Source organism: Bos indicus x Bos taurus, chromosome 8, assembly GCF_003369695.1.
Source record: "Bos indicus x Bos taurus breed Angus x Brahman F1 hybrid chromosome 8, Bos_hybrid_MaternalHap_v2.0, whole genome shotgun sequence".
In the NCBI taxonomy this organism is placed as follows: Eukaryota; Metazoa; Chordata; class Mammalia; order Artiodactyla; family Bovidae; genus Bos; species Bos indicus x Bos taurus.
In genome coordinates this window covers 22,995,316-23,016,394 of record NC_040083.1, presented here as the reverse complement: position 1 = coordinate 23,016,394, position 21,079 = coordinate 22,995,316, and the positions used below count along the sequence as shown (strand labels likewise).

Sequence of the window (21,079 nt, the reverse complement as noted above, 5' to 3'; positions counted from 1 at the left end):
GCGTCTCTAAGAGTCGGACACGACTGAGCGACTTCACTTTCACTTTTCACTTTCATGCATTGGACAAGGAAATGGCAACCCACTCCAGTGTTCTTGCCTGAGATCCCAGGGACGGGGAGCCTGGTGGGCTGCCGTCTATGGGTCGCACAGAGTCGGACACGACTGAAGCGTGCAGTAGTAGCAGCAGCAGTAGCAGAATTTGAAGACTGTTTCAGAAAATGATAATCTTCTGAAAACAAAGATAGTAAGAGTAAATCTAAATGGATTTTTTAACTTTCTGGATAATTTCTCAAAATATTATCTCAGGTAGAAACAGAGACTCTCAGAGTTGTTGTGTAGTTGCCATAATTGGCCAGGCTCCTCTGTAGATCTCAACAAAACACCACTTGAAATATAGGATTGGAACTTATCAGGTGCAAAGGGAACTGTGTACTCAGCTGTCATCTACTGACGTCATGTCCCTGGAATGAGCGAATGGCACTTTTGTGACAATGATGAATAGGAACTGGAAAGGAAGACCTTACTAAGTCTTCCTCTAAAATAGGAAGCACATTGTCAGAGCAGACAGCTCGGTCCGGTGCATGAGACAGTGGACATGGGGGCAAGACTCCTGGGTTGATGTCACAGCTGCAGCCTGCACTGCCTGTGTGACCTTCGGCACTACGGTTGTCTCCTCTTATATGGAACTGATGATCATATAAGTTTCTCTGGATTTTTCTGAAGATTGTAGGACATAACGTACTTCTGACAATGCTTGGACACATAAGATTTCGGTATCTGTTAACTGTTCCCACGAGGCAGAAATTCACACATCCAACTATGGAAACGGGATAGAATTTCCCTGAGATGACCTGCTTCCCTTCCCTTAATGCTCAGCTTACTGGTCACATTATAACATCTAATCTCATCTCTTTGCGTGAACATGATGTGCTGTCCAAACACTACATCTAGTAGCTTCCAGCTCATAGCTGACCCCTCACACATGAATAAAATGACCGTCCAGTCTGTACCCCTGTCTCTTTTCAGGGTAAGTTAATAGGTTTACATCCTCAGAATCCATTAACATCCACGAAGAGTGAGAAATGTAAACAGACAAATAAAGATAATAAGTAGACACTGGGAGTTAGCAAAGCCGTCCACTATCCTTTTAGGTAACACTGTGCCTAAGAGCCTGCTACCCTCCCCTGGCTCTGTCTGCAGCTAAACTATTTCACATAAGCTATTCTGAAATCTGTCACACTGTAGAGCTCTTCATCCCTGTTTGTGTAGTTAAGTGACATTTGTCATTTGGACAGAGAAGTCACTACAGTTTATTCATTACATCATTTACTTTACCTTTGTGGGTTACGTCTTCATTCACTGCTTACTTTTACTTTCTAGGAATGTTCAATGAGTGGAAAGTTTTTATCTCTTGAAAAATCGCTGAGGAAATACATTACTGTTCTATTCATTTACATTTCTGTTCCTGTTTTTGCCATAAACCTCAAAGTGGAAATCGAAAAGATTGTAGGAGCATTAGCACAGCTTTTACAAACTGAATTACAAATGTCAAAGAAGAGGTAGCAATATGAAAACCGTATAAAAGGAGCTAATAAAAAAGTGGGTTGCTTGGACATGGCAAGGACAATGGCCTGGGATAAAAAAGGGACATTCTAACCACTTGAACACTTGGACAGGAGTGGTGGTTACACTTTACTTTCATGAGAGTGACTTTGGAGGATTCATCATCTTGGTTATAGGCTTAGTTTGTAACCAGGAAGGGTTAATTTTGAATTTACACTGGATCTGCTTCTGTGACTTCAATTGTTTTTGTCCCAGAAATTCACATTTGGGAAGGCCAGAATCACAGATCGATATGACATCTTTGTTTGTTGACATGACATGAGATATTCCATTTCACACCACCCATGAAATGACTATCAGGAAGTACAACTAACACATCCGCCTACCTGAGGCTTGCTGGCTGTTCTGGGAGATATTTTCAGGAATTAAACGTCCTTTACTTTGTTTCCTCACCTCCTCCCATGTCTGATTCATAAAAGAGTCTGACACCCAGGACCCCCACAAGACGGTTATTTTGAGGCACTAGCCTTTCCTCTTCTCAGTCAGCCAGTTCCCGAATAAAGTCCTTTCCTGCTCCCAACACCTCGTCTTGGATTCATTGATTTGCCCTGCTGCAAGCAGAGCAACTTGGACTCTGTAACAAGCTCAGCATTTGGATTGGCACATAATAAATGTTTAGTAATTTCCTCAATTATGGAGAGTAAATACAACCAAAATTGACAAATTAAAAGTTCTGCTGAGGAGAATAAGGTGAGATCCATGCATATAAAGCTCAGATATTTTTCACATCTGATCAAGTCTTTCAAGAGGAATATGCAGAAGCAGCAAAAGAAGTTTGAAAAAGAAGTCTAACAAAGTTTCCTTAAAAGTTGATCTTAGCATCAGGAAGAAAGATCCAATACCTCTTAATATATCATTAGTTCCAAGTTACTGACATAATAAGCATTCCATGGAATTAGAACATCTACGTTTTTAATGAATACATTTTACTTCAATGTAAGGATACAGAAGAGCAGAAACTCATGACTGATTTCCAGGCTGTTGAAGTGAAAGGCAAGCCCAAAATGAGGTAGTACATGTATCTGGGTAAACTCAGAATATGAACATTTTGGACTTAATATTTAAGAGGCACACAACAGAAGATCCTTACATGAAATGAAGATGAAACAAAGCTCACAACCGCTCATCTCAATTGGAATGCTTCCTTGAGGAATTGACCAATGGTTCTTTATCTCCTCAATGATGATACTGATGATGCTTGTCTCCAACCCCATCTCTTCCTCTGAATCCATGAACTGCCTCAGAGCCTTGACTTGGAAAAGCAGGAGACCTTCACATTTGCATCAAATAAACACAATCTCTCTCTTTCCTGTCTGGGCTACAGGAAAGACTTCAGATTCCCTCTGGAGCAGGTGAGTGGCAGCCAGCTCCAGAGGCCCAGGCCTTCTCTGTGCTCCACGAGATGTTCCAGCAGAGCTTCAACCTCTTCCACACAGAGTGCTCCTCTGCTGCCTGGGACACAACCCTCCTGGAGCATCTCCACACTGGACTCCATCATCAGCTGGACGACCTTGACGCCTGCCTGGGGCAGGTGATGGAAGAGGAAGACTCTGCCCTGGGAAGGACGGGCCCCACACTGGCCGTGAAGAGGTACTTCCAGGGCATCCATGTCTACCTGAAAGAGAACGAACACAGTGACTGGGGCTGGGAAACTGTCAGAGTGGAAATCATGAGGCGCTTTCTGTGTTAACTGGTTCCTAAGAAAACTCAGGAAGTAAGAAGGAACCTGATTCTCAGTGACTCGTGTCCTAGCTCAGACTTTCATTTTCAGTCATTTCCAAAACTCTGATTTCTGCCTTAGCTATGAAATAGTTTGAGTGACATTTGATATTGGCATTAATATTGAGAATATCAATATCGCATCTGCTTTTAGAATTAGAGGAAATATATCTGATGCCCTGTGGTGCTGAATGTTATGGAATAACATGTTTTTCTATGAATGTACCTCAATTTATTGGAGAAGGGGACCGACAGAGGATGAGATGGCTGGATGGCATCACTGACTCGATGGACGTGAGTCTGAGTGAACTTCGGGAGTTGGTGATGGACAGGGAGGCCTGGCATGCTGCGATTCATGGGATTGCAAAGAGTCGGTCACGACTGAGTGACTGAACTGAACTACTGAACTCATTTATTTATATTAATTTATTTACTTTAGTGGTACTTGCATTTATGTTATGTTTATTACATGCACGCGTGCTATTCATGTAAGTCATTCAGTTCGTGTCCGACTCTATGCGATCCTATGGGACAGCAGTCCCCCAGGCTCCTCTGTCCACAGGATTCTTGAGGCAAGAATACTGGAGTGGGTTGCCCATTTCCTTCTCCAATTTATTCCATAAGAATATAGAATTTTCTTTAATACAAACGTAACTTTTATTTACTCATGAAATGTATTTGAAGACATGTTTCTTCTCTTCCTTTGAATCTTTTTCCCAGAGGCCTAATGCTGTAAAACTAAATATAGAAAGATGTTGTGCAGTGTGGTTCCTTTATTTGCTGGCCTTGTGGAGAGTCTTCAGTATGAGACTCAGAGGCCCTGACCTTACAGAGGTCACACTGGAGCAAGGACATTGCCATGAAAGAAGTAGTTATAAGATAATTAGGTATTTACATTTGGGCCCTGGGCTACACAGAAGTATCAGATGTTGATGGCAGTGAGTATCCTGGGAAGCTCATTTAGACCACCTTTAAATGACTTAGCAGCAGCAGCAGCAGCAGCAGTCTCCCCAGGGAGTAATCCGAAGTATGAGAACTTGAAGAATGAGTATGAATTTGTTAAGTAACTCATGAAGAGCAAAATTTCCCAGAATAAAAAAAAAAAAAACTAATAATACAAAACAAAGCATAGCATATAGAGTGTCCCTGCACAAGAATGGTTCTGGTACTTTTAGAGACGTGAACAAGACCGAAGTCGGTAGACTGTACACATGCATGTAGGGGCTATCATGGCATGACCCTGGATATATGGAAAAGGGCCCAGAGATAGACTTTTGAATGGTGTTAGATTTTATCTTAAGAACCAAGGAAATTACTTGCGAATTTAAAGCTACAGAGCCACTCGGACCAAAGCAGATGCAGGGAAATTCATGAAACCAGCAGTTCTCAAGTGTGGTCTGTGGGCCCCTGCAGATCCCCAGGACACTCTACAGGGATTCATGAGGAAAAATAATTCCCTATATCAAGATCTTATCTGTCTTTTCCACCACAGTAACAACTTCTGTTGGTGGTGCAAATACAGCGCTGGGCAAGACTACAGAGCTGCAGTGTGGATCTGAGCAGGGGCACCTCAGTGCCTAGTCATTGTCATGCTTTTACGTATCATATACTTGAAGTTGGAAAAAGGACAGTTTCACATAAGAAGATCCTTCGTGAAACAGCAAGATGAGGAAATTTATGAAATCTTAACTTTGGAGTACACATTTAAAAATATTCTCCGTTGTAGTCTTTTTTAACATGTTGTGTGACAGGCACGCCTGCTGCATGCCTGGTGATTGTTCTGAGGAGAAGCACTTGGATGATGATTATGTGAGTTATGAGCTAGACTACCACTCTCTTGAGAAGAGCAAGCTTTACTCCACAGAATGACAGTCAAATCATGGTCACTCAGAAGTGCGCATTTGACAGATACTTTCTTATACTATTTCTATTAATGTTATATGAATATTCTTGTTGACTTTAATGAATGAGGCCAATCTATTTTCTATTCATGTCTCCAGGATATGAATTCATCTCAGTGTGTATCTTTGCTTCTGAAAATTTGACACGTAGTGATTTAATTTCCATTACTTACAAAATTTCTAATTCTATGGTTTAATTTTGACCTGACATAATTTATCAGGATGATGTTACATCTTTAAATGATGCTTTAAATAATATTAAAATTAATTGCGGGCATTGTGATCTGGGCACACAACTTAAAAAAAATATTCTTCCCCTGGAGGAATTATGGATATTTTCTGTGAAGTCTAATGTATGATAATTTTCATGGATGGTTTATAGATATTCAAAACAAGTTATATTTCCTATTGTAGGTTAAGGGCTCAAGAGTGTTAATTGCTAATTTCCTCCTCTAAATGATAGTTTCCAGTCTTCTCTTTACTACTTTATATATGGTGTTTTACAGACTAGTAGCATTGTACTGTGGAGAAGGTACTGGCACCCCACTCCAGTACTCTTGCCTAGAAAATCCCATGGACAGAGGAGTCTAGTAGGCTGCAGTCCATGGGGTCAGTAAGAGTCATGTCACTTTCCCTTTTCCCTTTCATGCATTGGAGAAGGAAATGGCAACCCACTCCAGTGTTCTTGCCTAGAGAATCCCAGGGACAGGGGAGCCTGGTGGGCTGCCGTCTATGGGGTCGCACAGAGTTGGACGCGACTGAAGCGACTTAGCAGCAGCAGCAGCATTCTACTGGGCTTCCCAGGTGGAGCTAATGGTAGAGAACCTGCCTGCCAATTCAGGAGACAAGAGGAGACACCAGTTTGATGCCTGGGTCAGGAAGATCCCCTGGAGGAGGGCATGGCAACCCACTCCAGTATTCTTGCCTGGAGAATCCCATGGACAGAAGAGCCTGGCACCCTATGGTCCACAGAGTCACAGAGAGTCAGACACGACTGAAGCAACTAGGCTCCCAAGCACAGCATTGAGGTAAAACTTCAGTGCTCCAGTGTTTCTGTTCACATTGCTATATAATGTTATATTTTTTACTCATTGTTTTATACTATTTGAAATTTAGCTCAAGCATTGTTAAAATTTAATTATAGATTCAATGTGTTCCCTATGTATATTGAACTTCTTTCTCACGAAGAATAATTTTTTCTCACGTGATTGTTTCTGGAATTCTCAAGTGTATGAATATTGATATGAATGACAAAGATCTCATTGATGTTAACATTGCCACCTCTAATTATTTCCTACATTGTATTTTCGGGCTGTGTATTGGCCGCCTTCTGTGTTGCCCCTGTTTGGTATTAAGTATTTAGTATTATTGCCAAATTCAGACATAAATTGAAGAAAGTAGGGAAAACCACTAGACCATTCAGGTATGACCTAAATCAAATCCCTTTTGATTATATAGTGGAAGTGAGAAATAGATTTAAGAGCCTAGATCTGATAGATAGAGTGCCTGATGAACTATGGAATGAGGTTCGTGACATTGTACAGGAGACAGGGATCAAGACCATTCCCATAGAAAAGAAATGCAAAAAAGCAAAAAGCCTGTCTGGGGAGGCCTTACAAATAGCTGTGAAAAGAAGAGAAGCGAAAAAGCAAAGGAGAAAAGGAAAGATATAAACATCTGTGTGCAGAGTTCCAAAGAACAGCAAGAGGAGATTAGAAAGCCTTCTTCAGTGATCAATGCAAAGAAATAGAGGAAAACAACAGAATGGGAAAGACTAGGGATCTCTTCAAGAAAATCAGAGATACCAAAGGAACATTTCATGCAAAGATGAGCTCAATAAAGGACAGAAATGGTATGGACCTAATAGAAGCAGAAGATATTAAGAAGAGATGGCAAGAATACACAGAAGAACTGTACAAAAAAGATCTTCACGACCCAGATAATCACGATGGTGTGATCACTGACCTAGAGCCAGACATCCTGGAATGTGAAGTCATGTAGGCCTTAGAAAGCATCACTACGAACAAAGCTAGGGGAGGTGATGGAATTCCAGTTGAGCTATTCCAAATCCTGAAAGATGATGCTGTGAAAGTGCTGCACTCGATATGCCAGCAAATTTGGAAAACTCAGCCGTGGCCACAGGACTGGAAAAGCTCAGTTTTCATTCCAATCCCAAACAAAGGCAATGCCAAAGAATGCTCAAACTACCGCACAATTGCATTCATCTCACATGCTAGTAAAGTAATGCTCAAAATTCTCCAAGCCAGGCTTTAGCAATATGTGAACCGTGAACTTTCTGATGTTCAAGCTGGTTTTAGAAAAGGCAGAGGAACCAGAGACCAAATTGCCAACATCTGCTGGATCATGGAAAAAGCAAGAGAGTTCCAGAAAAACATCTATTTCTGCTTTATTGACTATGCCAAAGCCTTTGACTGTGTGGATAACAATAAACTTGGAAAATTCTGAAAAAGATGGGAATCCCAGACCACCTGATCTGCCTCTTGAGAAATTTGTATGCAGGTCAGGAAGCAACAGTTAGAACTGGACATGGAACAACAGACTGGTTCCAAATAGGAAAAGGAGTATGTCAAGGGTGTATATTGTCACCCTCTTTATTTAACTTATATGCAGAGTACATTCATGAGAAATGCTGGACTGGAAGAAACAAAAGCTGGAATAAAGATTGCCGGGAGAAATAACAATAACCTCAGATATGCAGCCAACATCACCCTTATGGCAGAAAGTGAAGAGGAACTAAAAAGCCTCTTTATGAAACTGAAAGTGGAGACTGAAGAAGTTGCCTTAAAGCTCAACATTCAGAAAAGGAAGATCATGGCATCTGGTCCCATCACTTCATGGGAAATAGATGGGGAAACAGTGGAAATAGTGTCAGACTTTATTTTTCTGGGCTCCAAGATCACTACAGATGGTGACTGCAGCCATGAAATTAAAAGACGCTTACTCCTTGGAAGGAAAGATATGACCACCTAGATAGCAAATTCCAAAGCAGAGACATTACTATGCCAACAAAGGTTTGTCTAGTCAAGGCTATGGTTTTTCCTGTGGTCATGTATGGATGTGAGAGTTGGACTGTGAAGAAGGCTGAGCACCGAAGAATTGATGCTTTTGAACTGTAGTGTTGGAGAAGACTCTTGAGAGTCCCTTGGACTGCAGGGAGATCCAACCAGTCCATTCTGAAGGAGATGAGCCCTGGGATTTCTTTGGAAGGAATGATGCTAAAGCTGAAACTCCAGTACTTTGGCCACCTCATGTGAAGAGTTGACTCATTGGAAAAGGCTCTGATGCTGGGAGGGCTTGGGGGCATGAGGAGAAGAGGAAGACAGAGGATGAGATGGCTGGATGGCATCACTGACTTGATGGACGTGAGTCTGAGTGAACTCCGGGAGTTGGTGATGGACAGGGAGGCCTGGCGTGCTGCGATTCATGGGGTCGCAAAGAGTCGGACACGACTGAGCGACTGATCTGATCTGATCTGATTATTTGATTTTAGGTTTTTCTTCCTCTTCCAAGTAATAATGGAGTTTGTGTATTAAATCAATCGATAGCATCTTTAATGTATAAGCAGATTCTATGAATTTTTTATTATTTTAACCTTTATCATTTTGTGTCTCAAATGTGTTGGATTTATGCTTTACTTTTAACATGACTTTTACATGGGTTTTGACTCTTGTCATACTCCATTCAGTTCTCCAACAGTCATTTATTTTAGTAAATATGTAATGTTAAAGCAATTTAGACTTTCTCTGAATCCTTGAATGAAAAACTAAAGAACGAATACTGCAAAATTTAAAGTAATTTGAGACTTCCTTGGCCGTCAGTGGTTAGGACTCAAAGTTTTCACTGCTGTGGGCCTGGGTTCGATCCCCAGTCAGGAAACTAATGCCTCTTAAACCACGTGGCACAGCCAAAATAATAACAAACTCTTTAAAGTACCTTCCACTCATGTGACTACTCACTTGTAGTTCTTACTAGCACTGTTGCTTTTCATCAACACAGCAAATGCTCACAAGAGACTTGATAGGACTAGAGATGCATGTGAAGCTATGGTCAAGTGTAAACCCAGGGGAATGTCTAAAAGTTAAAGGAAAACACATTGTTTACTTAAGAAAATGAAAACACATTAAGTTTGAATGCTGTTAGAATGATGGAAAGTGGATGCAGTTTGCAAAATGAGTGCCATGTATTCCAAATATGATGATTGGCAATTTCTGGAGTCCTGTGGTTACTAAGGCCCTAATCAATTTGAATGAAACAATTCTCACTTTAAGGTGAAGCATATGAGAATATAGCAATGAGTTTCATCTTCCTATCTAGCTTGTAAACTTGCTCTGAAGGCAGTTCTCATCCTGCGAGTCAAAATCTTTTTGAATGATGATGATGCTCTTGCCATCATTAGACATCAGGTCTCCTGACCTGTTCTTCAACACGTCTATAGAGACTGCATCCAGGTACATGTACAACTAAGGAAACCACGGGGAAATCTATGTTCAGTGCCACACAGACTCTCTCATAAAACTACCCCGCAAGCCTTAACCAAGAAAGCAGGTGACCCAGGTGAGGTCTGAGAGGAGAGTTTAAGCGGCAGGGGTTACTTCATCACACCAGGCTCTCCATCTGTCCCTGGAAGTCTTTGATGGCCTTTCTTCAGGGATCCGTTATCCAGGGTTGGACTAGAGCAAGGAGCAAGCTACAGTACTGAGAGAATGAAGAGCTGAGGCAACCTCCATCTCTGTGTTCTAGGTCCTCAGCCTTGTAGTCTTGGTTCACTAGTGAGTGATGCATTCATGAACAAACAGGAACTGGAGTTACACTTCCATCTATGGGCTGTAGTCAAATACTGGCTTCAGTTCAGTTCAGTTCAGTGGCTCAGCTCAGTCTTATCCTGCTCTTTGCGATCCCATGGACTGCAGCATGCCAGGCTTCCCTGTCCATCACCAACTCCCGGAGTTTACGCAAACTCATGTCCATTGAGTTGGTGATGCCATCCAACCATCTCATCTTCTGTCGTCCCCTTCTCCTCCCTCCATAAATCTTTCCCAGCATCAAGGTCTTTTCAAATTAGTCAACTCTTCGAATCAAGTGGCCAAAGTATTCGCATTTCAGCTTCAATGTCAGTCCTTCCAATGAACATTCAACTGATTTCCTTTAGGATGGATTGGTTTCATCTCCTTGCAGTCCAAGGGACTCTCAAGAATCTTCTCCAACACCACAGTTCAAGCACATCAGTTCTTCAGCGCTCAGCTTTCTTTATAGTCCAACTCTCACATTCATACATGACTACTGGAAAAACCATAGCTTTGACTAGATGGACCATTGTTGGCAAAGTATGTCTCTACTTTTTAATATGCTGTCTAGGTTGGTCATAACTTTTCTTTCAAGGAGTAAGCTTTTTATTCCATGTCTGCAGGCACCATCTGCAGTGGTTCTGGAGCCCCAGAAAATAAAGTCTGCCATAGTTTCCACTGTTTCTCCACTATGTGCCATGAAGTGATGAGACTGGATGCCATGATCTTAGTTTTCTGAAAGTTGAGGTTTAAGCCGACTCTTTCCTTTTTCATGTTCTCAAGAGATTCTTTTGTTCTTCACTTTCTGCCTTAAGGGTGGTGTTATCTGCATATCTGTGGTTATTGATATTTCTCCTGGCAATCTTGATTCCAGCTTGTGCTTCATCTGGCCCAGTGTTTCTCATAATGTACTCTATATATAAGTTAAATAAGCAGGGTGAAAATATACAGCCTTCCCGTACTCCTTTTCCTATTTGGAACCTGTCTGTTGTTCCATGTCCAGTTCTAACTGTTGCTTCCTGACCTCCATACAGATTTCTCAAGAGGCAGTCAGGTGGTCTGGGATTCCCATCTCTTTCAGAAGTTTCCACAGTTTATTGTGGTCCACATAGTCAAAGGCTTTGGCATAGTCAATAAAGCAGAAATAGATGTTTTTCTGGAACTCTCTTGCTTTTTCGATGATCCAGCGGATGTTGGCAATTTATTCTCTGGTTCCTCTGTCTTTTCTAAAACCAGCTCGAACATCTGGAAGTTCACAGTTCATGTATTGTTGACGCCTGGCTTCGAGAATTTTGAGCATTCCTTTGCTAGTGTGTAAGATGAATGCAATTGTGCGGTAGTTTGAGCATTTTTGGCATTGCCTTTCTTAGGGACTGGAATGAAAACTGAGCTTTTCCAGTCCCGTGGCCACTGCTGAGTTTTCCAAATTTCCTGGCATATTGAGTTTAGAGATTGGCTATATTGGTTTCCTCTGAACTCCAGCTGGGAAGAAGGCAGGAAATTAGAAATCAAAGAACAGTGAGCTGTCCTGCCAATTTAAACATAAAGTAGCAAATACAGAAGTAAAGAAAAAACAATTCGCATTCACACTAGTGATTCTAGTAATGTGAAATGTATGTTCCTAGACGCACGTATTCATCTTCTTTTTCAATAATGGGAAAAAATGGATTTTCATTATTACATGCATTAGCCATTTTCCCTCTATTTTTATATCCTTAGCCATGGACACTTTATGACCATATCATTTTTTCCAAAGTATGAATTTCATACATTAAACCTATCCATTTTTTCACATTCATAAAGTGAATTACATATTTTTCTATTGTTTTATTATTTTTCTTGATGAAACATACTTGACTCATATATTTGTTTTTGATGAGCTACAAATATGTACAATTTAAAAAATAAGGTAAGGTACTTTTCTCATGGTCTTGATAGTATTTCAGATCTAACATGGTTTCCAAGGAGGATTATAAATTTTTTGAATTGTATTACACATATGAGAAACGCTGGGCTGGAAAAAGCACAAGCTGGAATCAAGATTGCCAGGAGAAATATCAGTAACCTCAGATATGCAGATGACACCACCCTTATGACAGAAAGTGAGGAGGAGCTAAAAACCCTCTTGATGAAAGTAAAAGAGGAGAGTGAAAAAGTTGGCTTTGAGCTCAACATTCAGAAAATGAAGATCATGGCATCTGGTCCCATCACTTCATGGCAAACAGATGGGGAAACAGTGGAAACAGTGTCAGACTTAAATTTTGGGGGCTCCAAAATCACTGCAGATGGTGATTGCAACCATGAAATTAAAAGACGCTTACTCCTTGGAAGAAAAGTTATGACCAGCCTAGATAGCATATTCCAAAGCAGACACATTACTTTGTCAACAAAGGTCCGTCTAGTCAAGGCTATGGTTTTTCCATTGGTCATTATGGATGTGAGAGTAGGATTGTGAAGGAAGCTGAGCGCCAAAGAATTGATGCTTTTGAACTGTGGTGTTGGAGAAGACTCCCGAGAGTCCCCTGGACTGCAGGGAGATCCAACCAGTCCATTCTGAAGGAGATCAGCCCTGGGAGTCCTTTGGAGGGAATGATGCTAACGCTGAAACTCCAGTACTTTGGCCACCTCATTCGAAGTGTTGACTCATTGGAAAAGACCTTGAGGCAGGATGGATTGGGGGCAGGAGGAGAAGGGGACAACATAGGATGAGACGGCTGGATGGCATCACTGACTTGATGGAGGTGATTTTAGTGAACTCCGCCGGATTTGGTGATGGACAGCGAGGCCTGGTGTGCGGCAGTTCATGGGTTTGTATAGAGTCAGAGACGACTGAGCGAGTGAACTGTAGTCGGACACGAGTGAGCGACTGAACTGAACTGAACACATATAAGACACTGAATCATTTTCATTATTATATTTTAACTAAATGTAGAAACATTCCAGCATTGGGACTTCTAGTGATAACTTGCGAACTCCAGGAGGTATATTGTTTTCTTATGTGAACCATGATAACATCGAAAATCACACACAAACTTTCCTTTGTGTTTCTCTAGTTTTATACTTTCCTGCATGGTTGTTGTTGTTTGGTCCATCAGTCTCTTCTGACTCTTTGTGTCCCGGTGAACAGTAGCCTGCCAGGGTCCTCTGACAAGAATACTGGAGTGGGTTGTCATTTCCTTATAGAGGGGATCTTCCCACCCTAGGGATGGAACCCACATCGCCTGTCTCCTGCAGTGGCAGGCAGATTCTTTACCACTAGTGCCATCTCATCTGTTAAATTGTAAGTTCACATAGAGTTTCATTAATTTTAACTTAGAAAAGCATCAAGATTTCACATGGAACTGTTGTAGTCACAAATTCTATTTAAATGTTCTAATTGTTGAAACATTTCTTTTGTATTTAGAATATTTCATTCTGTGTATCACAATTCAGATTGCACGCATGGAAAACAAAACAGAGAGGATTTTTTGGAATGAATATGCCAATCGCAGTACATAAATTTTCCACCATAATAGCAATTTCAAAAATTCAAATTTTGAAAATCTTCAGCTATCATGTAAAACAGAATCTCTATAACATCTATGGTTTCCCTGACCTAAATTAACCACGTTTCTAGAGAACCAGTTTGAGGTACAGCTAAATCAGACCCCCCCAAAAAATACCTATACATATATAGTTGTATCCACATTCAAAAAATGAGGATCATGGCATACAGTCCCTTCACTTCATGGCAAATAGATGGGGAAAAAGTGGCAACACTATCAGATTTTATTTTCTTGGGGTCCAAAATTACTACGGACGGTGAATGCAGCCACAAAATTAAAAGACTCTTTCTCCTTGGAAGAAATTTTATGAGAAATATAGACAGTGTGTTAAAAAGCAGAGATACCATGTTGCCAACAAACGTCCACGTAGTCAAAGTTATGGTTTTTCCAGTAGTCATGTATGGATGTCATTTGGACCAAAAAGAAAGCTGAGTGCCGAAGAATTCATATTTTTGAACTGTGGTACTGAAGAAGATTCTTGAGAGTCTCTTGGACTGCAAGGACATCAAACCAGTCAATCCTAAAAGAGATCAACCCTGAATATGCATTGAAAGCACGGGTGCTGAAGCTGCAGCTCTAATGCTTTGGCCACCTGCTAAGAAACCGACCCTTTGAAAATGACCCTGATGCTGTGGAAGATTGAGGGCAGGAGGAGAAGGGGGTGACAGAGGATGAGTTGGTTGCTTGGCATCACTGACTCAATGGACATGAGTTTGAGCAAACTTGGGAGATAGTGAAGGACAGGGAAGCCTGGCATGCTACAGTTCATGGGGTCACAGACAGTCGGATATAACTAAGGGACTGAACAAAAATACATACACATATATAAATACACACACTTGTACAATATATATTAAATAAGTATATACATGTGTCTTGCTACTTTAACATAAAAGGGTGAACAGCAAATGTTTACTTGAATTGCTATCTTATCCTCTATTATTTATTCTCCTGCACCATAAATGTTACCTCATCAGGAGGATAACAGCAAGACTAATTAGGTGACTGGTAGTGGTATTAATAGGCTAAGCATAGTAATGTGTCAAATATTTTATAAAGTGTTTCATCAATTGCAATTAATTTTATCTCTTAACTCTTTGTGGACACAAAAATTTGTTTTGTTTTGTTTTTGTACTCTGCACACAGCATATGTGAGATATTTTTTGAAGCTCATTTTTAGGAAGACTGTCTTCAACTTTCCATTTCCAATATTTAGAAGATCAGGATGAGGCTCTTGGGCCTGGACCCAAATGGAAGACTCACTCATCACGTTTTCTTCAGTCATCCTCAAGTAGTTGCAAGGAACTGCCTGATTCTTCTTTTCTTGTCTCCCTCAGGTAGTAAGGAAACAGCCCGTAATGTGTCTACACTGTGGATATTTTCCTGTAGGCAATGACTTTGGGGATCAGCTTGAATATTTCTTTCAAACAGCGGATGATACTGTGAACTATGACTGGCATTCTTGTCGTTCTCCCCAAAGCTGAACTTCGAGAAAAAGCATTTGGGTCAGATTGTATTTTAAGGAAGTGTGTGGAAGCAACAACAGTACTTATTCCCCTCGACCCCCATCAGAACTTCATTTGAACAAATAGTGCAAACGTGAACATGGTCTCATGCCCTGTCAAGTACAAACTAGCACGTGCCATTGGCACTTGCCATCTACCTACAAAGATTCAATCACGTGTTCTTGCAGCTGCTGATTTTTAACACCCCTGGAAAGGAATCTAAGGTGGAAAGCAGAAGTGAGGCATGCTGTGTGCAGCGAAAACTGACATAACAAATCTTCAGAAGGTTAGCGATTTTCAGGAGCCCATTTTAAGAACTCAATTGTTCTTCTATCTCCTCATATCTAGAAAAGCATGGAAATCCTTCATGGTGATGACTGCTTCTTGTGACTCCAGGAAACCTTCATGACACTGGCAGAAAACTTCCACAAAAAAATAGGCACATGATTACATGTATTGCCCCTTCACCAAAATCACATGTATCCCTCTGTGTGTCTTTGGAACAGCTTCTCAGAGCTATCTGAGGTGCTGTCTCCTGGGCTGCAGTCCTCATTTTGCCCCCCAGACACTTAACTTTCAACTATCATGTTGTGCATTTTTCAAAGTCAGCAACCTGAACTTATCTTTTCATCCATTCATCACCCAATAGTTTCCCAACTTGCTTGCAATGAGATTCCCATGAGGATAAATCCAGGCCATGGAACGTGAGAGGAAGTGCTCTCACCCTGTGTAGTCCTGGCGCTTGGAAACATCCCCTGTGAGCCACCAGACTTCATCCCTTTACTGCCGAGTCTACTAGATCCAAGTACCACAGACAAACTTGGAGTCACATATTGATGATGGAAAAAGCCACAAAACAGAAGGTACCCATGTCCCCGAATCACCCTTTGAATGTGAGCAAACCAGAAGACTCACCTGATCCAGAAGGTGCTCTTCAGGAAGAAAAGATAAGTTTCTATTATGAGGAAAATCCACACAGTTTATTCTTTATCTCCATAGCACCTAGAATTAACTGAGAAAGATTTTTAAGAACAGAGGATCCTGAAGACCTGTCCATGAGAAAGAAACTCTGAACTCTGAGTATAGAAAATACTAGTCCCACAGACATCAAGAGATCTTTTAAAGGATGATCAAAAGATCTTTACAGAAGAAAAGACATTCTCTTTTGTGGTCCACATCTGTTTCTGAAAAATCATGATTTTCATTTCAGTTTTCAGTGCCTGAGGAAATATGGGCTGCAATTGCTTTACAACAGGAAGAAACAAAATGGAATTCATTAGCGAGAGTTACAAATATAAACACTTTCATTGTTGCCATTTCTTTGAGGATTCTTACATGAGGGAAAAGCACTTTTAATTTCCACTGTGACAGCGTCTCAGGCAAAGTGGCTGTATTCCAGCTGCCTGAGGTAGAGATGGGTGTCATGAAAATACTCCCGGGCACCAAGTTCCAATGAGAACAGCACAGAATGTCTCCTTGCATCTGCTCCAGTTGTTTCAGACTCTGATCCGGGCTACAGAGTAGCACGGCTGTCCTCCGTGGTGAAGAATTGGAAGCTCTGCTGGAGCATCAGATAGTGGTTGCTGGGGCCCTGAGTCGTCTGCATTGGAGTGATCATCTCTCTTTTCCAAGGAAATCTGAAGTCGACTTTGTCCTTTAGGCGCGACTGGTGGCGGATCCTTTGCATCTATTTCAAGTGTTTGAAGATTTCCTTGTCTTTCTGGCAGTGGATCCCAGTCCAGCGAAGAGAGCAAGCAGGGATGCAGCAGAGTATCACTCCTTCCACCAGCAAGTGGATGTGGGCCATAGAGAATGTCAGTGATTCTGCAGATGGCCGGAGGGGGCGCGCGAGCACCGCGAAACGAAGAGCAAAGAGCGCTGAGATGGAACCGCAGACAGCCTGTTTCTCCTGGCGATCGCGAGAGCGCACACACTGTGGTTCCATCGTTTTTGCTTTCGAATCGCAGTCTTGAGAGTTAGCAGATGACTCTCGTGGTGGTGCTGGAGAGACAGAACGCAGTTTCCACAGAGCTTTTTATAGGAGCACTGATTCAAGGGTGCGCATATCATTAGCCCTTTGATGGAAAAGGGCTGGTTTCCGCTGTCCTCAGTAGGGAGCCAGAATATTGCCATGTTCGGAAAGATCGCCTGAGTAGTGGGCTTTCTTTCCACACGTCAACCCGAACTGGCCATGTTTGAAGAAAAGAACCCCCAAGGCGGGGTTTCTGAGAGAGATGAGGCGCTGAGAAGTTGGAGGGCTTGAGGCAAGTGTAAAACAGCGCAGGCGATAATATTGGCGAGAGGACGCTGGGACAGAGTCCTGCACCACGTGAAATCCGGCGGGGGTGGCGGGTGGGTGAGGCTGGTGCGGTTAAGACGGTTGCAAAGTGTTGCGGACACAGTGAAAGCCGATGTCGCCACGAGACCAGAGGCTGTGGGGCACTGGGGGCGGTGTTGCGCTCACTCTAGATGCCGCGGTGGCTAAGATTATTCGCTGTCGGACGGTGGGCGGGCTTGGTGCTCAAAGTGAAGCACAGCGGAAGCGAGGAGACTATTGGCTATGGGGTGATAGGAGGGCGTTTCTCATACTGGGAACGTGCTTGGCTTTGAGACGCTGAGTCCGCGTTGCGGACACAGTGAAACGTGACGGTGGCGAAAAACTACTGGTGGTGGGACGATTGGACAGCTTTGCGACAAAGTTAAACCCGGCGAAGGGATGAGACTGCCGGACGATGGATGGGTGTGATCCACACAGGGGAACCTGGAAGTGGCGACGAGACTATTCGCTGTGGCAAGACGGTAAGGCGTTGGGCACAAAATGAAACACGGTGGCAGAGCTGAGGCTTTTGGCTTCGAGTTGATGGGACGGCTTTGCGGACAGAGTGAAAGCGCGCATAGGTGATGAGACAATCGTCTTGGGGTGGTGGCACCGCGGTGTGGACCAAGAAAACCCGGCGTTGGGGGTGAGACTGTGAGAGATGGGACGGTGGGAGGACCTTGAGCACAAAGCGGAGCCAGGTGGAGTCAGTGAGACTACAGGCTTGGAGCCATTTTGGACAACGTGAGAAACAGCCAAGGCGACGAGACTGGCTAGGGGACCCTGGGAGTGCGTTGCAGACAGAGGAGAACTCAGCGGTGGCCAGGGGACAAAGAACCATGGGACGGTTTGGGGGACTTTCTGGGGGTGAGACGGAACGCGGCCACCACCTGGGTCAGGGAGCAAAGAACTGTGCGCCCCTGGAATGCTCTGGAATTTTCAGGGTCTTTCAAGGATTCGGCCTTGAAGTGGGGGGAGTAAGTGTTGAATAGCTGAAAACTAGGAATATTTTAAAAAGCACACAGCACTTTCTTTTTTCGAATTTTATATTGAATTATATACTTATTTTAAATGAAATATCTCACGTTTCCAATTTTATAATAAATTTATAGAAAGTATTGTAAATACTAAGCATAGAATATTAAAATATATTTTGTATATAACAGTAGCATTTTATTAAACTTTATTTAAACTATATTTTCTGTGTACTAAAACAAGTATTTAATATCATTTTACTTTTCTATCTTTCATGGATGTAAACTTAATATTTTCAAGATGACCTTTCACTTATTTTTAATTGAGTGACTTAGCGTTTTTTACAATTTCTAATGACCCCCAAAGACAGTCTTAAGTAATTCGACTCATGTTCCTGAAACCTCTTTGTCAGGACTATGTTGTTGGAAATAAGCGCTGGAGTGTACAAGCAACTGAGAACATTTAGAAGGTCTGAATTTTTCATTTACTTGAGTAAGAATTTTATAAATTAAGTGGCATTTGCCCAAATTTTATTGGCATAAAGAAGGCTTACTTTGTAAGACTCTCAAATGTAACGTGGTCTACATTTTCCCCAAAATGAAGGAAAAAAGAGAGAGGAAATAACCCCCACATCATATAGAGGGGCCCTCTGGCATGAGCTATCTGGTACATTTAAAGAAGTGAACAAGACAAGCGCAGGTAGACTGAATGGGTACATGGAGAGCATGCGTATAACTTGGACATTCCACACAGCTTCCTTGTATTTTAAATGCCTCAAAGGCAGGGCCAGAAACTCTACTACTCTGCAGGCTTGTTCTGCAATGAATGTCTCCAAGGTGCTCTGCAATTTTTAATATGTGTTGTCACATAAATCAAGTTGAGATTGAAACTGCCACGTTGACTTTTGTTTCATAAATAATTTATTTCTCATATAAAAGTTTAAATAAATAAATAATGCATAAGTCAATTTAAAATAGCTTAGTCTTTAACTGTCCATTGAAATCCAGTGCATTCCATTGTCAGTTACTTTAAGAGCCTCTGCTGGCTGAAGAGTCTCACCTCAAAGTCACATTGTCCCTTCCCAGAGCCACAGGTGGGAGATGTTCAGTCACGGACGTAACCTGTTAGTCTCATCAGGAAAGAAAAGTTCGTGAGTATTTGCACTTGCACGACTGTCCAGGCACACCTGTCGTACTCCTTGGACTCCAGGTACTGCATGAGGTTGAAGTAATATTTCCCTAGGTGGGGAACGATCGTGTCTCCCGCTGTGGTGTTTTGCTTCTGCATTATTTCCTTCTGGATTGGCTGCAGACGATTCATCTGCCCATAGAGTTCCTCAAGGAGGTCCTCGATGATGGTCTCAGACCAGCCAGTGCTGGAGAAGTCTCTGGTGAGAATGCCGAAGATGTGCTGGAGCATCTCATACATGACCAATATGGCATCTTCCTTCTGGAACTGCTGTGCTTGCTTCATCTCCTCAGGCATCTGGAAGTCCATCCTGGCCTCGAGGCAATGTTGAGGAGTTGAAGGTAACTGCCCCAGGAGTTTCTGACACTCTTTAAGGCTCTGACTTTGTTGGAATCGAAGCAAGCTGTAGCTCCTGGAAAGAGCTGTGGTGGAGAAACACAGCAGGAGAACCATCTGGAGGAGGCACCGGTAGGTCATGATGAAATCAGGCACAGGGCTACCTGTTCTGCTAGTAGGTGCTGAAGCTGAGTCTTCAAGGGTTTGCAGAGTGAATGTCCTTCGTCCTTGAGTGTGGGCTACTTATACAGCATGGCCCTCCATTCTTTCTATTTGAGAGGAATTTCCCACTTTCAGTTCTCCCTTTCATTTTCCCCATGTCATTTAAATTATTAGTTGCCTATAAAACTCTTTTCTTTAAGCTCCTTGCTATTTTAATGTATATATACCATGGGGAAAAAAGATATAGAAACCGAGAATATCTAATGTTTTTTAAAATTTAAATGAATTGCTGAATCTTAAAGAAAAATATAAGCCAAATAACTAGATTATTACAGGATTCTTTCATTTTGAAAAGATTGTTCTTTTTTTCTTTTCATATTATGAGATTTGGGGAGAGGGGGCCTTGTTTGTAAGACTTTTCTTTTTCATAAGAATTAGGTTTAATTCAGAAATCTGCTATTACCAAACAATAATACTTGCAGTTTGTGATTTTCAAAAAGATACCTATTTTTTTCTATCTAAAATAGAGTGATGTTCCTAGAGGCCGGGGTGGCGGCAGGGAGGTTCCAGAGGGAGGGGATATACGTATACCTATGGCTGATTCATGTTGATATATGGCAGAAACCAACACAATATTGTAAAGCAATTATCATTCAACTAAAAATAAATATATTTAAGTAAAAGAAAAAATAATGTATATAGAAAACAAAATAGAATGCCGTTGAACTAAGTTGTTCTGAATTTTTTTGGAGGCCTTAGCCATAAGGAGCAAGACATCACATAACTTTATCAACCTTGTTGTTGTTTTTCAGTTGCTAGGTCAGGTCCGACTTTTTGCGACCCCATGGAAGGCAGAATGCCAGGCTTCCCTGTCCTTCAGTACCTCCCGGAGTTTGTTCAAACTCATTATCACTTCATGGTAAATAGATGGGGAAACAATGGAAACAGTGACAGACTTTATTTGCTAGGGCTGCCAAACCAGTGCAGATGGTGACTGCAGCTA

General features: G+C 41.9%; 1 protein-coding gene and 1 pseudogene across 1 annotated transcript; one reads left to right on the top strand and one right to left on the bottom strand.

The window, feature by feature from the left end:
- Positions 1-3,313, top strand: part of LOC113897929 — a 5,556-nt pseudogene extending 2,243 nt beyond the window's left edge.
- Positions 3,314-19,463: 16,150 nt separating this feature from the next.
- LOC113896992 (interferon beta-1-like) lies at positions 19,464-20,665 on the bottom strand. Its single transcript, XM_027549144.1, has one exon. It carries the CDS (start codon positions 20,053-20,055, stop codon positions 19,495-19,497), a length of 561 nt encoding a protein of 186 aa, XP_027404945.1. The 5' UTR covers positions 20,056-20,665; the 3' UTR covers positions 19,464-19,494.
- Positions 20,666-21,079: the final 414 nt, after the last annotated feature.